At 42.6% G+C, this 17323-nt stretch overlaps 1 protein-coding gene across 1 annotated transcript in view; it reads left to right on the top strand.

Moving 5' to 3' along the window:
* Positions 1 to 17323, top strand: part of SAE1 (SUMO1 activating enzyme subunit 1) — a 74137-nt gene that overhangs the window by 4411 nt on the left and 52403 nt on the right. The window contains exons 2-4 of the mRNA XM_056540006.1: positions 2374 to 2485; positions 5894 to 6067; positions 11180 to 11322. Of these exons, the coding sequence (XP_056395981.1) occupies positions 2374 to 2485; positions 5894 to 6067; positions 11180 to 11322 (429 nt within the window). The remainder of the gene's footprint in view (positions 1 to 2373; positions 2486 to 5893; positions 6068 to 11179; positions 11323 to 17323) is intronic.

Below are 17323 nucleotides of genomic sequence, written 5' to 3'. Positions count from 1 at the left end.
CATTGTGCCTCCAGCTGTTGCAAAACTACAACTCCCAGCATGTACTGATCTCCGAAGGGCATGCTGGGAGATGTAGTTATGCAATAGCTGGAGGTACACAACTACAACTCCCAGCATGCCGAGACAGCTGTTTGGGCATGCTGAGAATTGCAGTTTTGCAACATCTGGAGAGCTACAGTTTTAGAGAACCCTTCAAAGTGATCTCCAAACTGTGGTCCTCCAGCTGTTGCAAAACTACAAATCCCAGCATGCCCAGACAGTAAACAGCTGTTTGGGCATGCTAGGAGTTGAGGATTTGCAAGATCTGGAGGGATACAGTTAGAGACCACTGTATAGTGGTCTCAAACTGTACCCTCCAGATGTTGCTAGGCAACTCACCGGCTTCAGTACGATCCAGCCGCACGACGTCGCCGCCTGCCGATCTCCGTTGCCCGCCCGGGTGGGTAAGTGGATCTTCGGCGCCGGTTCCCGTCGTTTCCCCATCCTGCCCCGCTTCTGGCGACCAATAGCAGGGATAGGAGGGGTGGAACCCCTGCCACCTCACTCCTATCCCTTCAGGAGGATCGTAGGTGTCTTAGACAACCGCGATCCCCCTTATATTCCGGGTCACCATAGACCCGTAATGACCCGGGATCGCGCAAATCGCAAGTGTGATTTGCTGCGATCTCCGACATGGGGGAGGGGGGGGGGGTCTGATGACCCCCCTGGGCGTTTGCACAGGATGCCTGCTGAATTATTTCAGCAGGCATCCCGGTCGGATCCCCACCGGCGTGCGGCGGGGGCCGGAAATCTCCATGACGTCATGTGTCTTTAAGTACCAGGGTGTCATGACGTACGCGTACGTCAAGGGTCTTTAAGAGGTTAAAGGGTACTCCGGGGAACTATTAAGGATTAAGATTTTTTAATAGAAGTCATTTACAAATATGTTTCACTTTCTGGCACCAGTTGATTTAAAAAAAAAAATAATAATAAATATATATATATATATATATATATATATATATATTTATTATTATTTTTTTTTTAAATCAACTGGTGCCAGAAAGTGAAACATATTTGTAAATGACTTCTATTAAAAAATCTTAATCCTTACAGTACTTATTAGCTGCTGAATAGTACAGAGGAGATTATTTTCTTTTTGGAACACAGTGCTCTCTGCTGACATCTCTGTCCATTTTAGGAACTGTCCAGAGCAGCATATGTTTGCTATGGGGATTTTATCCTACTCTGGACAGTTCCTAAAATGGACAGAGAGGTCAGCAGAGAGCACTGTGTTCGGGATGTCAGCAGAGAGCCCTGTGTTCCAAAAAGAAAATAATCTCCTCTGTAGTCTTCAGCAGCTAATAAGTACTGGAAGGATAAAGATTTTTTTAATAGAAGTAATTTACAAATCTGTTAAACTTTCTGGCACCAGTTGATTTAAAAATATAAGTTTTACACCGGAGTACTCCTTTAACATTGATTCAAGATGGAAGTTTGACACAGTATCATACCTCTTCTGTGGTCAGAGAGTAAAGAACTACACAACTTCCTCTGGAGCATACAGCAGCTAAGTACTGGAAGGATTAAGATTTTTTTTTTTTTTTAAATAGAAGTAATTTACAAATCTGTATAACTTTCTGGCACAAGTTGATTTGAAAGTACACCTTTAAAGCAAAAGTTCTGGCTTTGGCCCTTATTGCTGCCAGGTTAAATGACAATTGTACATAAAGCAGTAATGGGGTTAATGCATTCAAAGATTTACTGCTAATGGGGTATCCCATATGACCAATTTCTACCATCTCTGTTCGACTGGGTTCACACCACGTTTTTGCAATACAGTTCCCGTATCAGGTTCCTCAAAATGACTAAACTGTTTAAAAACGTGTGTACAAATTTTAATCCGTATACAGTTGAAAACCGTAGACGATTTAAAAAATGATGTCCGGTTGCATCTGTTTTTTTAAGAAAAAAAATGTATACGTTTTTAACTTTTCACTCCATTATGAATAAAGTTTCACTTGTTTGATTGAAATTCCTAGAAAAAAAACTGTGCACATTCAAAAACCGTATGGTGCAAACTGTATGGAATCTGTACGGTTCCCATTGATTCTCATGTTGAAAAAAAAGTATACAGTTTTTCACCCGGACCAAAAACTGTGGTAGGCTACGGTTTTGGTTACGGGGAAAAAAAACTAACAAAACCGTACAGGTTGCAATACAGACACAACCTGATGCATCTTTTGGCATACGGTTTTCAATGGAGAGTCACTGCATACGGTTTTCAATACGGTTCCATACGGTTTTTAAATTGGATTCATATACGGGAACTGTATTGCAAAAATGTGATGTGAACCCGGCCTTCCTATAATCAATTTTCCTTCTTCTCCGTAGGCTCCGAAAATCTAAAGTCCTCCTGGTCGGGTTGCGGGGACTGGGCGCCGAGGTGGCGAAGAATCTCATCTTGGCCGGAGTGAAGGCGCTGACATTGATGGATCATCAGGAGGTGGGTGAAGGGGGCCACTTGTCTTTGGGATTTGCTGCTATAATATTACCTTGTCCGGGACTCATAAGTGAATGTTCTCGTTTCATCAAACTATGCTTGTATTTTAGGGAATTGCCTAATCAGCCCCCTTTTTCCCCATTTTACTTAAAAAAGCGTAACAAATTATTAAACATATTTGGTATCGCTGCGTGTGTAAATGTCCGACCTATCAAAATATAATGTTAATGATACCGTACGTGAAAGGCGTAAACATGAAAATAAGTCCAAAATTGCTGCCTCATACAGACCCGTGTACGGAAATGGAAGAGTTAGGCTCAGTTCACACTACGGAATTTCCGCCTGCAATTTCGCTTTGAAATTGCAGGCGGAAATTCCGCTTGCTAAAATGTATAGTGTAGTGAATGTTTTTCCGTTCACAAATTCACACTTCGGAATTTGTGCACGGAAAATCCGCTTGGAAATTTCTGCCTGAAGAATGGCGTTGCTCTTTCTTCAGGCGGAAATACTTGCAGAACACATTGCAGTCTATTGGAGACTACAGTGTCCGCGCGGTCCTAGCACCAACTGATTCAGTCGGCGCTGGCCGCACTCGGAATCTCGGCAGAAATTTTCTGCCCGGAGATTCCGTAGTCTGAACCTAGCTTTAGAGGCGGTCAAAATAGGGCCATTTTATTAAACATACTTATTTTGTGTTTTAAAAAAAAATTTGTTTGAGATTTTTTAAAAGCCGTACAATAATAAAGCATCTAAACATGGGTATCATTTAATCGTATTGACCCACAGAATAAAGAAAACATGTAATTTTTTTCCGTAAAGTGTACAGCGTGAAAACGAAAATTTGCTAAATTGTGGTTATCATTTAAATTTCCTCGCACAAATAATAATTTTTTGGGTTTGCCGTATGTTTTATGGTAAAATGAGTGACGTCATTACAAAGTACAATTGGTCTCGTATGGGTCTGTGGATGGAAATATAAGCATTATGGAAATACTAACGCAAAATAAAATTGGCCTGGTCCTTAAAGGGGTACTCCACTGCTCAGCGTTTGGAACAAACTGTTCCGAACGATGGAGCCGATGCCGAGAGCTCATGATGGCATAGCCCTGCCCCTCATGACATCACACCCCGCCCCCTCAATGCAAGTCTATGGGAGGGGGCGTGGCAGCCGCCACGCCCCCTCCGATAGACTTGCATTGAGGGGGCATTACATCATAAGGGGCGGGGCTATTACATCACAGGCTCCCGGCTCCAGCGTTCGGAACCGTTTTGTTCTAAATGCTGAGCAGCGGAGTACCCCTTTAAGGGGTTACAGGGTACCAAGGGCCACATCTGCCCTATGATTTTAGTAGGGGGAGAAGTGTCAGTCTAATATACTATTTTTTTCAAAGGATACCCATTATTTTAACAAACTGCTGACATGTCATAGAGCATGTCTTAAAGGGTAGTCCAGTGGTGAAAAACGTATCCCCTATCCTAAGGATAGGGGATAAGTTTGAGATCGCGGGGGGTCCGACACGCCCCTCAATACATCTCTATGGCAGAGCCGGAGATTGCCGAAGGCATCACTTCGGGTCTGCCATAGATTTGTATTGAGGGGGCGTGTCGGCCGCGGGCTGTCGGCCGACTGATCAGTTTTTGCGGAGCTCCAGGGGAACGTAGGAAGGTAAGTGAAAGTTTGTTTTCTCTTTTTTTACAGCCCGGGCATTGGAATAGGAATACTCCTATCTGAAGAATAGGGGATAAGTGTCTTATCGGGGGGGTCCGACTGCTGGGTGGGATCCCCTGCCATCTTCTGCACTGTACACGGCTTTCCCCATGGAAGGGAGCGGGCCGACCCCCACACGAAGTGGTGGTCAACACGCCCCCACCGTGTATGTCTAGGGGAGAGCTGGAGATAGGACATTGGTGTATCTGTGGCGCTCCGATAGAGATAAATGGAGGGGGCGCATCGACCACCACGTGCGAGGGTCGTGCCGTTCCATCCCTGGTTAGAGCAGGGGTCCCAGCAGTCGCACCCCCTGCGATCAAACACTTATAAGTTGTCATGCTCCACAGTACTCCTCTTAAGTTTGATATTTTAGGCTCCAGGTGCTGGATCTCCTTCAGTTGGATCAGCCTGGCTGCAATCCTGGACACTGTATTATTTAAATCTACCACAAGGGGGCACTCTTCAGTAAGGATTGTGATACTCTATAGAAAGAGTTGCTGCAGTTTGGTGGTCCATAAAATATTAGGGAATTGCATAATCAGCTTTTCCCGCTTTACAGTGTTGTTAATGGAACCCCTCCCAGTAGCAGATCCTAAAATAGGGCAGGAGAGGAAGCAGCAAAGGCCTCGTGGCTTCCTGTGCTTTTAGGTTATTGTATAATGAGTCCCATAGGCAAAAATTCCCTCAGCTTTTCCCTATCATAGAATATAATTTTTGATATTACTTCATACAGCATGGATGTAACCTGGCCTTAGATATATTGGCAATCTCCTAATAATGCTGAAAATTCTCATAACCTGTTTGTGTCATTCAGAGATGGTTCTGTAGATGTTGGGAGACCCATTTAACGGGCCCGAGTTAGGACATTCTGTCCTGATATAACTGCAGCTCTGTGGTGCGTACCCCAGTAGGGTGACAAAGGGAGCAGTCAGTGGAGAACAGCAGTGGTCTCCAGATGTTGCAGAACTACAACTCCCAGCATGCCTGGACAGCAAACGGCAGGGGAAGAGTGGTACAGTTGCCCATAGCAACCAATCAGATCGCATGTTTCATTTTTAAATAGATAGGCCTCTGAAAAATTTAAGAAGCGATCTGATTGGTTGCTATGGGCATTTGCGCCACTCTTCCTCCGCACAGGTTTTTGATAAATCTCCCCCATTAAAGGAGTACTGTAGTGGAAAACATTTTGTTTTTTAAAATCTTTATCCTTCCAGTACTTATTAGCAGCTGTATGTTAGAGAGGAAATTCTTTGCTTTTTGAATTTCTTTTTTGTGTTGTCCACAGTGCTCTCTGCTGACCCCTGATGCTCGTATCAGGAACTGTCCAGAGCAGGAGAAAATCCTCATAGTAAACTTATGCTACTCTGGACAGTTCCTGACATGGACAGAGGTGTCAGCAGAGAGCACTGTGGCCTAGACAAAAAAAGAAATTCAAAAAGCAAATAATTTCCTCTGTAGCATTCAGCTGCTGGTAAGTACTGGAAGGATACAGATTTTTTTAATAGAAGTAATTTACAAATCTGTTTAACTTTCTGGCACCAGTTGATTTTAAAAATAAAATAAATAAATAAATATTCCACCCGAGAACCCCTTTAATCCTATATTATTAGTGGTCATTTATTTATTGTATTTAGTGGTAAGTGTGAACTGTGCCTACAACAGGTTTGTCCGTGTATATTAACCTGACGTTGTAACTTTAGGTGTGCGAGGAGGACTGCCGTGCTCAGTTCTTGACGCCAACTGGATCTCTCGGACTCAACAGAGCAGAAGCTTCCCTGGAGCGGGCACAGAATCTCAATCCGATGGTGGAAGTGACTGTGAATAAAGACAACATTGAAGAGAAGGGGGAAGACTTCTTTAAGGATTTTGATGCAGTGAGTATAATTTAGTAATCAAATCTTATATCACTGAATAGACTGCTCGCGTACGTAGAGGTTACAGGAATCGCCGCACCAGAGGTGGGGAAAAGAAGAAAATAGCCCTATTACAAGAAGCCCCAGAATGGTTCATACACTACAAAAAAAATTAGGATTCCCAAACTTACCTGGTATATACTGATAAGACAATTCCCAACATGTTTACCCGCAAGATGACCAGTGATTCTTTAGGGGACACTAGTGTGATTTAAAATTGTGGGATTAAGGGGTCAGTCCAGTACTTCTTACGCGCCGGAGTTACCCACAGCTTTCTGAAGCAAGTTCTTTTATTCAATACTGCCACAGTGTCCTACAAAGAAGGACTGTCAAAAACGACATGGACTTTAACCCCTTAAGGACGCAGGACGTAAATGTACGTCCTGGTGAGGTGGTACTTAACGCACCAGGACGTACATTTACGTCCTAAGCATAACCGCGGGCATCGGAGCGATGCCAGTGTCATGCGCGGCTGATCCCGGCTGCTGATCGCAGCCAGGGACCCGCCGGCAATGGCCGACGCCCGCGATCTCGCGGGCGTCCGCCATTAACCCCTTAGGTGCCGGGATCAATACAGATCCCGGCATCTGCGGCAGTTCGCGATTAAAATGAACGATCGGATCGCCCGCAGCGCTGCTGCGGGGATCCGATCATTCATAACGCTGCACGGAGGTCCCCTCACCTTCCTCCGTGCGGCTCCCGGCGTCTCCTGCTCTGGTCTGTGATCGAGCAGACCAGAGCAGGAGATGACCGATAATACTGATCTGTTCTATGTCCTATACATAGAACAGATCAGTATTAGCAATCATGGTATTGCTATGAATAGTCCCCTATGGGGACTATTCAAGTGTAAAAAAAAATGTAAAAAAATGTAAAAGTAAAAGTAAAAAAAAAGTGAAAAATCCCCTCCCCCAATAAAAAAGTAAAACGTCCGTTTTTTCCTATTTTACCCCCAAAAAGCGTAAAAAACATTTTTTATAGACATATTTGGTATCGCCGCGTGCGTAAATGTCCAAACTATTAAAATAAAATGTTAATGATCCCGTACGGTGAACGGCGTGAATGAAAAAAAATTAAAAAAGTCCAAAATTCCTACTTTTTAAATACATTTTATTAAAAAAAAAATTATAAAAAATGTATTAAAAGTTTTTTATATACAAATGTGGTATCAAAAAAAAGTACAGATCATGGCGCAAAAAATGAGCCCCCATACCGCCGCTTATACGGAAAAATAAAAAAGTTATAGGTCATCAAAATAAAGGGATTATAAACGTACTAATTTGGTTAAAAAGTTTGTGATTTTTTTTAAGCGCAACAATAATATAAAAGTATATAATAATGGGTATCATTTTAATCGTATTGACCCTCAGAATAAAGAACACATGTCATTTTTACCAGAAATTGTACGGCGTGAAAACAAAACCTTCCAAAATTAGCAAAATTGCGTTTTTCGTTTTAATTTCCCCACAAAAATAGTGTTTTTTGGTTGCGCCATACATTTTATGATATAATGAGTGATGTCATTACAAAGGACAACTGGTCGCGCAAAAAACAAGCCCTCATACTAGTCTGTGGATGAAAATATAAAAGAGTTATGATTTTTAGAAGGCGAGGAGGAAAAAATGAAAACGTAAAAATTAAATTGTCTGAGTCCTTAAGGCCAAAATGGGCTGAGTCCTTAAGGGGTTAAGGGGTACTCCACTAGAATTTTTTTTATTTTTTTTTATTTTTTAAATATCAACCAGAAAGTTAAACACATTTGTAAATCACTTCTATTTCAAAATCTTAATCCTTCCAGTACTTATCAGCTGCTTATACTACAGAAGAAGTTTGTTTCTTTTTGAATTTCCTTTCTGTCTGACCACAGTGCTCTCTGCTGACACCTCTGTCCATGAGAGGAACTGTCCAGAGTATGAGCAAATCCCCATAGTAAACCTCTCCTGCTCTGTATAGTTCTTAAAGGGGTATTCCAGGATTTGTGTTTTTTTTTTTTTGTTTGTTTGTTTTTTATAAATATCAACTGGTGCCAGAAAGATTAACAGATTTGTAAATTACTTCTATTAAAAATATTAATCCTTCCTGTACTTATCAGCTGTTGAAGTTGAGTTGTTCATTTCTCTCTAAGTGCTCTCTAATGACACGTCTCGGGAACTGTCCAGGGTAGAAGCAAATCCCCATAGCAAACCTCTTCTACTCTGTGTAGTTCCCGAGACGAGCAGAGATGTCAGCAGAGAGCACTGTTATCAGACAGAAAAGAACAACTCAACTTCAGCAGCTGAGAATTATTGGAAGGATTAAGATTTATTAATAGAAGTAAATTTCAAATCTGTTTAACTTTCTGGAGCCAGATGTTATAAAAAAAAAAAAAAAAAAATCCTGGATAACCCCTTTAAAATGGACAGAGATATCAGCAGAGAGCTCTGTGGTCAGACAGAAAGGAAATTCAAAAAGAATAGAACTTCCTCTGTAGTATACAGCAGCTAAGTACCGGAAGGATTAAGATTTTTAAATATAAGTAATTTACAAATCTGTTTAACTTTCTGGCACCAGTTAATAAATAAAATAAAAAATAGTTTTCCAGGGGAGTACCCCTTTAAGCTGGTGCTAAGCTGCTTGCTTTGACTACTGTGCTCCTGGGATCTATTTGGGCCTGCTAATGGCTTTATATTAGAACACTGCTATGAATGTGGTTTCCTAATCTATAATAGGGTCACCCATGTCAGTCCTTTAATAGATGCAATGAAAAGCTCAATGTGAAATAATAATGCTGCGCACGTGCGGACCCTGTATGGCGAGAACAATGGTAGCGGCTCATTGTTAGAAGAGGAAGCACCAGTTTCAGAGTCCATACTGTACAAGTGTTGACAGGGACGCCTTTTTTGATAATAAAAGTTCTCGCTCCTTTTTTCAGTCTGGTGCCAGATTTTTGTGTCTATAAGGAAGTAGAGAGTAACAGGAAACTGCCTGGGGGGGATGGGGGTCATATTATGTGTTTACCTGCATAGTACTTAAAAAAAGTTCCCATCTGGATTGTGTTTTACAATGTCCAGGCGTCACAGCAGACAGTAGTCCTGACAGAAGTTCTTTGACTTTGATACTTAAGGTCCTTACTGTCCATTTCTTGTAAAACGTACATACACAAAATTGTATGTAATGTAACATCAAGCAGATTTTCTTTCAACAAAATAGTAGTGTATACACCATTCAGCCATAGCATTAAAGGGGTACTCCGGTGCTTAGACATCTTATCCCGTGTTCGCTCCGGGTCTGATTACTGGCGACCACAGATCCGACGGCATGTGACGTCCCCCCTCCATTACTGTTCCTCATGCCTGCACCCCCGTTCCCCTCCATTACAGTTCCTCAATCTTGCACTGCCCTCACACCCTTTAAACTGGCAGAGTCACTAGTAGAGAAGGATCTGGGTGTACTTGTAGATCACAGACTACAGAATAGCATGCAATGTAAGGCTGCTGCTTCCAAAGCCGGCAGGATATTGTCATGTATAAAAAGAGGTATGGACTCAAGGGACAGGGACATAATACTCCCCCTTTATAAAGCATTGGTTCGGCCTCACCTGGAATATGCTGTTCAGTTTTGGGCACCTGTCCATAAAAGGGACACTGCGGAGTTGGAAAGGGTGCAGAGACGCGCGACTAAACTAATATGGGGCATGGAACATCTTAGCTATGAGGAGCGATTAAAGGAGTTACAATTGTTAAGTCTTGAGAAGAGACGTTTAAGGGGGGATATGATAAACGTATATAAGTATATTAATGGCCCATACAAAAAATATGGAGAAAAACTGTTCCAGGTTAAACCCCCCCAAAGGACGAGGGGGCACTCCCTCCGTCTGGAGAAGAAAATGTTTAGTCTCAAGGGGCGACACGCCTTCTTTACCGTGAGGACTGTGAATTTATGGAACGGTCTACCTCAGGAACTGGTCACAGCAGGAACAATTAACAGCTTTAAAATAGGATTAGATACATTCCTGGAACAAAATATCATTAATGCTTAAGAAGAAATATAAAATCCCATCCCTTCCCCAATATCTCGCCACACCCCTACCCCTTAATTCCCTGATTGGACTTGATGGACATATATCTTTTTTCAACCGTACTAACTATGTAACTGTTCCTCATGCCTGCACCCCCCCTTCCCCTCCATTACTGTTCCTCATGCCTGCACCCCCCCTTCCCCTCCATTACTGTTCCTCATGCCTGCACCCCCGTTCCCCTCCATTACTGTTCCTCATGCCTGCACCCCCCTTCCCCTCCATTACTGTTCCTCATGCCTGCACCCCCCCCTTCCCCTCCATTACTGTTCCTCATGCCTGCACCCCCTCTTCCCTTCCATTACTGTTCCTCATGCCTGCACCCCCCCCCCCTTCCCCTCCATTACTTTTCCTCATGTCTGGACCCCCCCCCCCCTTCCCCTCCATTACTGTTCCTCATGCCTGGACCCCCCCTTCCCCTCCATTACTTTTCCTCATGCCTGCACCCCCCCCTTCCCCTCCATTACTTTTCCTCATGCCTGCACCCCCCCCTTCCCCTCCATTACTTTTCCTCATGCCTGCACCCCCCCCTTCCCCTCCATTACTTTTCCTCATGCCTGCACCCCCCCTTCCCCTCCATTACTTTTCCTCATGTCTGGACCCCCCCCCTTCCCCTCCATTACTTTTCCTCATGTCTGGACCCCCCCTTCCCCTCCATTACTGTTCCTCATGCCTGCACCCCCCCTTACCCTCCATTACTGTTCCTCATGCCTGCACTCCCCCGTTCCCCTCCATTACAGTTCCTCAATCTTGCACTGCCCTCACACCCTTTCACTGTGCCTTATTCCTGCACTCCCTCACCCCCTTCTCTATATTACTGTTCCCCTTGCCCTACACACCCTAAAACAACCACTATGTAACGTACCATGCAGGCTCCTTTGGCTCCACTGCTGGCTGTCCGGGCATGCTGGGAGTTGTAGTTTTGCAACAGCTGGAGGCACACTAGTGGGGAAACACTGACTGAAGTAATTTATCGGGTTCCTGGTTTGATCTCTCATCTGTACGGTCTCTGTTTCCAGGTATGTCTGACCTGCTGCTCCCGGGACCTGCTAGTGAGGGTGAATCAGATCTGCCACAAAAGAGACATCAAGTTCTTCATGGGGGATGTTTTCGGCTATCACGGATACATGTTTGCTGACCTCGCTGTGCATGAGTTTGTTGAGTAAGTTAAGGAAACAAATACGATTTACTGTACTTATACTATTTCAGATTTCCATTATTGCCTTTACCCCAATGTTCTCCAAACAAAGCTCCAACTCCCAATTTGCTGGAGAGCCCCATGTTAGAGTGCACGGCTTCACCCTGTATGTCCATGTGGCATGTTAAGCTAGTTAACATGGCTGCACCCATTCATCCTGGAATGGGATACACTGCAGAACAATTGAGCATTTATCTTTTGATCTTTGGGGGGGGGGGGGGGGGGGGTTCAGCAGTGAGACCCCTTTTTTATCAACTTGATTTCAGGGGGGGCTTATTATCCGCTGGGGCTTATTATCATTGATTCTTCCCTTCTACTTGGTAAGAACTATTATAGACTTAAAGGGAAACTGACAGCTGGTTCACCTGCACTAAACCCAATGCACAGGGTACTAGTGCGGGTGAACCCGGTTAGGCTGCATTCACACCACGTTTTTGTAATACAGTTCCCGCATCAGGTTTTTGATGAAACACAGATTCCTCAAAACTGGACTAAACTGTATCAAAACGTGTGTACAAATTTATACCTGTATACGGTTTCAGAAATAATGTCCGTTTGCATCAGTTTTTTAAGAAAAAAATGTATACATTTTTTAACTCTTCACTCCATTATGAATAAAGTTTCACTTGTTTGATTGAAATTCCAAGAAAAACTGCAAAGTAAAAAAAAAAACGTATGGTGCAAACTGGATGGAACCGTATGCACATACAGTTCTATACGGTTCCCATTGACCCCCTTGTTAAAAAAAAATAAAAAATAAAATTCTATATATATATATATATATATATATATATATATATATATATATCTATCCTAATATAATTAAATCCTAATATACGGTTTAATACGTTTTTTTTCACCCGGACCAAAAACCAAGGTAGGCTACAGTTTTGGGTACGTTTGCCATACGGTTTTCAATGGAGAGTCAATGCATACGGTTTTCAATACGGTTCCGTTCACATTGAAGACGTATGTGTTGTACTGTATTGCTAAAACGTGGTGGGAACCCGGCCTTAAAATGATTTATAAGCACATGGATCATCAGCACCGTTCCCGGAGATACAAGGTGCATCTCCGGAACTGCACCGTGGTTGGATAATGCTGGGATAGGAAGTTAGGGTCCTGAGTCACCTTAAGAAAGCATAAGGCTGTGTTTCCCAACCAGGGTGCCTCCAGCTGTTTCCCAACTAGGGTGTCTGCAGGGTGTAGTTTTGAAACAGCTGGAGGCACCCGGGTTGGGAAACACAGCCTTATCTTGTCTTATGGTGACTCATGTCCCCCACTCGCTATCCCAGTAACTATAAGACAGGATAAGGTAGTGTTTCTCAACCAGGATGCCTCCAGCTGTTGCAAAACTACAACTCCCAGCATGCCGAGACAGCCATTGGCTGTCTCGGCATGCTGGGAGTTGTAGTTTTGCAACGGCAGGAGGCACCCTGGTTTAAAAAATACAGCCCTAGGCGATAGCATTGCCACCCTGGTCACCTGTCTGTGCAGGGAACTGCTGCGGAGCACCTCTCTGCAGGGAATGACTGCGAAGGAGCCAGCGCTGGGGTCACTTCATTATGATCCGTAGGGGTCCAAACTTTGGGACCTTCACTGATCCTGAGAAAGTGATGACCTTCTAAGATGCATCTTTCAATTGCTATTTTGGTTTGCGCAAATAATTTTTATTTATTTTTAACAATTTTTAAGATCTCTCCTTGCTGTTATTCAAAAAGAAACCTTTATTTATTACCAGGGGGTTAGACAATTGTCCTGGTCATGTGATTTTACATGGCTTGTTGCAGTATATAGGAATCAGTGATGGTTTCTGTAGAATGACAACAAGTAGAGGTGTGAAAAACTTCTGAAAAGTAAATTAGAAAAAATAGGTAAACTTTTCATTATACAAAGAGTAAGGTTAAAGGGGTATTCCAGGAAAAAACTTTTTTATATATATCAACTGGCTCCAGAAAGTTAAACAGATTTGTAAATTACTTCTATAAAAAAAAAAAATCTTAATCCTTTCAGTACTTATGAGCTTCTGAAGTTAAGGTTGTTCTTTTCTGTCTAAGTGCTCTCTGATGACACGTGTCTCGGGAAACGCCCAGTTTAGAAGCAAATTCCCATAGCAAACCTCTTCTAAACTGGGCGGTTCCCGAGACAGGTGTCATCAGAGAGCACTTAGACAGAAAAGAACAACCTTAACTTCAGAAGCTCATAAGTACTGAAAGGATTAAGATTTTTTAATAGAAGTAATTTACAAATCTGTTTAACTTTCTGGAGCCAGTTGATATCTATAAAAAAAGTTTTTTCCTGGAATACCCCTTTAATGGGGTACTCTTCCCCTAGACATCTTATTCCCCCATCCAAAGCATAGGGGATAAGATGTCTGATCACGAGGGTCCTGCCGCTATGGACCCCCATGATCTCCTGCAGCACCCCCTGTCATCTGGTGCTCAGAGCGAAGCTCGCTCCGGCACCAGATTACAGGGGGTGCTTCAGGAGAGATTGCGGGGGTCCCTATCTGTGGGACACTCCCGCGATCAGACATCTTATCCCTATGCTTTGGATGGGGGAATAAGATGTCTAGGGGCAGAGTTCCCCTTTAAATGTATTTGCTCAAACTGGGGTAAGACTTGGATTCACTTGCACTAGAATTCCAGGTAAAGCCGAGATGTATAAAACAGACAGGCTGGTTGTTATTAAAGGGGTACTCCAGTGGAAAAAAAAAGGTTTTCAAATGAACTGGTGCCAGAAAGTTAGATTTGTAAATTACTTCTATTAAAAAAATCTTAATCCTCCCAGTACTTATTAGCTACTGTATACTACAGATATACTACAGAGAAATTTGTGAATTTTCTTTCTAGTCTGACCACAGTGCTCTCTGCTCTGTCCGTGTCAGGAACTGTCCAGATTAGAATCATATCCCCATAGAAAACCTATCCTGCTCTAGACAGTTCCTATGGGGATATGATTCTAATCTGTACAGTTCCTGACACGGACAGGGGTGTCAGCAGAGAGCACTGTTGCCAGACTGGAAAGAAATTCACAAATGTCTCTGTTTTTATACAGCAGCTAATAAGTACTGGAAGGATTAAGATTTTTTAATAGAAGTCATTTAAAAATCTGTTTAACTTTCAGGCACCAGTTGATTTGAAAACATTTTGTTTTCTACTTGTTTCCACCGGAATTCCCCTTTATATTAGCTTTAGGGAATTAGGTTCTAAGTGGAAGATTGTCATTCCTTGGATATATATCTGAACGTCTGTGAGATGGGAGGTCGGGTTATAAGCTCTGCATCCAACACTGGAGGATCAGTTGTTTAAGTGGTGACAGTCTGAAATGTTTAATTGTTGGCTTAAAGGGGTACTCCACCCTAGACATCTTATCCCCTATCCGAAGCATAGGGGATAAGATGTCTGATCGCGGGGGTCCCGCAGCTGGGGACCCCCGCAAAATATAGCATGAGGCACCCACCTGTTACTGCTCCGGAAGCGCTGGAGGGTCTGGCTCCCGACCACGGGAACGGAAGATCGTGATGTCACGACTCCGCCCCCTCAATGCAAGTCTATGGGAGGGGGCGTGATGGCTGACACGCACCCTCCCATAGACTTGCATTGAGGCGGTGGTGCGTGACGTCACACGGGGGCGGAGTCCTGACGTCACTAACTTCCGTTCCCGTGGTCGAGAGCCAGACCCTCCAGCGCTTCCGGAGCAGTAATAGGTGGGAGCCGCATGTTATATTGGGGGGGTCCCCAGCGGCGGGACCCCCGCGATCAGACATCTTATCCCCTATCCTTTGGCCTATCTTTTGTCTAGGGGTGGAGTACCCCTTTAAAGAGAATTTCTATTTGCCTTCTCAAACGGTCTTGTAGGATGAATCTAGCTAATTGGGGAGGTTTTCCAATAGTCCTCCTTCCAGTTGGAGAGCCATGCGGTGATTCAGACATGTCCCTGTTTTCATGATTCCTGGGGGTCCCCGTTGTCTGATCTGCAGGTCCTGTGAATAGGGGATAACTTCTTGAGAAGGTAATATCCCTTCAATCTGTACAAGATATATAAAATACATTTTAAAGGGGTTATCCAGGTTTATATATCAACTGGCTCCAGAAAGTTAAACAGATTTGTAAATTTACTTCTATTAAAAAATCTTAATCCTTTCAGTACTTATGAGCTGCTGAAGTTGAGTTGTTCTTTTCTGTCTAAGTGCTCTCTGATGACACGTGTCTCGAGAACTGTCCAGAGTAGAAGCAAATCCCCATAGTAAACCTCTTCTACAGTTCCCGAGACAAGCAGAGATGTCACCAGAGAGCACTGTTGCCAGACAGATAAGAACAACTCAACTTCAGCAGCTGATAATTATTGGAAGAATTAAGATTTTTTTTAATAGAAGTAATTTAGAAATATGGAAAAAATAAATGGGGCTCAAGGGTCAAAGATATCTGGTTTAAGTTGATTGGTATTTATTAATATAAAATACAAAAAGAACTAAATAGGGATGTACAGGGCCCTTGTACCTCCCTAATTAATTAAATAATAAAAAATAAAATATGATAATCCCAATATAAAAACTAGAAATAACTATAAAATTAATAACAACTATAAAATGCAATTTGAGCCTGTATATCAATATATAGATCTTCTGATCTTGAGGAACAGCACAGTATAAAAGTTCATTCCACAACTCTTGTTTCCAAAGATCTTCAATAAAAAAGATTAATTATTACATTTTTTATATATATTCGTTTATATATATTGTGTATATATTATTTTTCATATGCTATTTACCTTATTACAATTAGATATTATGCTATTTCAGCGTCTGTTCCAGTGGCTTACTGACATTGATTAGTACCAACAGTCCTAGCAGGGGTTTATGTGTTTTTTCCTTTATGTCTTATAATTATATATGAATCATATATGGTTTATGATGTTATATAGTTTGTATAAAAGTGTTGATATGTGAACAGATAAGCTTAAAATGGTGTTTATTTATTTATTTCTTCTTTTTATATTTTGTTAGTGTCCACAATGGTAATCAATAGATTTTTTGTTCAGGATGTGAGGTCATAGGTTAGGTCATTATGAAGGGGCGTGATTTAAGATATATAAACCATCAGTTTGATATAATTCACACGTTCCGCTGCTGAAGAAAAAACCGAGGAAGGTTTTGAAACGCGTCCAGCGATTTAGACATTGCGATATTGAGCCTGTCATTAAAGAACATTCTTCTGAGAGAATAACAATCATTTGCCAGATCTAAGGCATCCATCACAGTGAACCATCTTCCGAGCGCGCGACCTTTGCACGAGGAACGCCGCCGATTTACTCACTCTGCCTATCGCATGCAACAACCACTAGCGAGAAGCCAATCGGGCCATCTGCAACAAAGACTTGAGGTCTCCAGACCACCATCATTCTAAGTTGGTCAGACCAAGGGGCTCCGCTTGACAGCGCTGCAGTCCCCCCAAACGGTGCCCACCACCAAGTGCCGCGATTATAGGAGTTGGCCGAGACTCCAGCAGCACGATCCCTGACAGAGGCAAGGCACCGGCCACAAGACGTCATACAGCCGGCCCCCACAATTATACTGAAGGGAGATCCGTGATATCTCGGAGTGGTGAGCATTATATGAAAAATATTGCAAACTGGCTTCTATGATGTATGACATACGCAGAAATGCTTAAAGAGTGATTCTGAGTGACTGTTCACTGCTCACAAAGTGCCACATTGTATCACTGTGTTGGTGAGATCTAGTTGCCAAGGTTTGGATGGATACAGCACTACCGCATCAATTGATTATTTGTAGCGGATACATTTTATCTTTTTTATTGAAGATCTTTGGAAACAAGAGTTGTGGAATGAACTTTTATACTGTGCTGTTCCTCAAGATCAGAAGATCCACATATTGATATACAGGCTCAAATTGCATTTTATAGTTGTTATTAATTTTATAGTTATTTCTAGTTTTTATATTGGG

The sequence above is a fragment of the Hyla sarda genome, chromosome 9 (genome assembly GCF_029499605.1).
Source record: "Hyla sarda isolate aHylSar1 chromosome 9, aHylSar1.hap1, whole genome shotgun sequence".
In the NCBI taxonomy this organism is placed as follows: domain Eukaryota; kingdom Metazoa; phylum Chordata; class Amphibia; order Anura; family Hylidae; genus Hyla; species Hyla sarda.
Note: the sequence above shows the minus strand (reverse complement) of the source record. Positions and strands in the feature narration are given on the sequence as shown.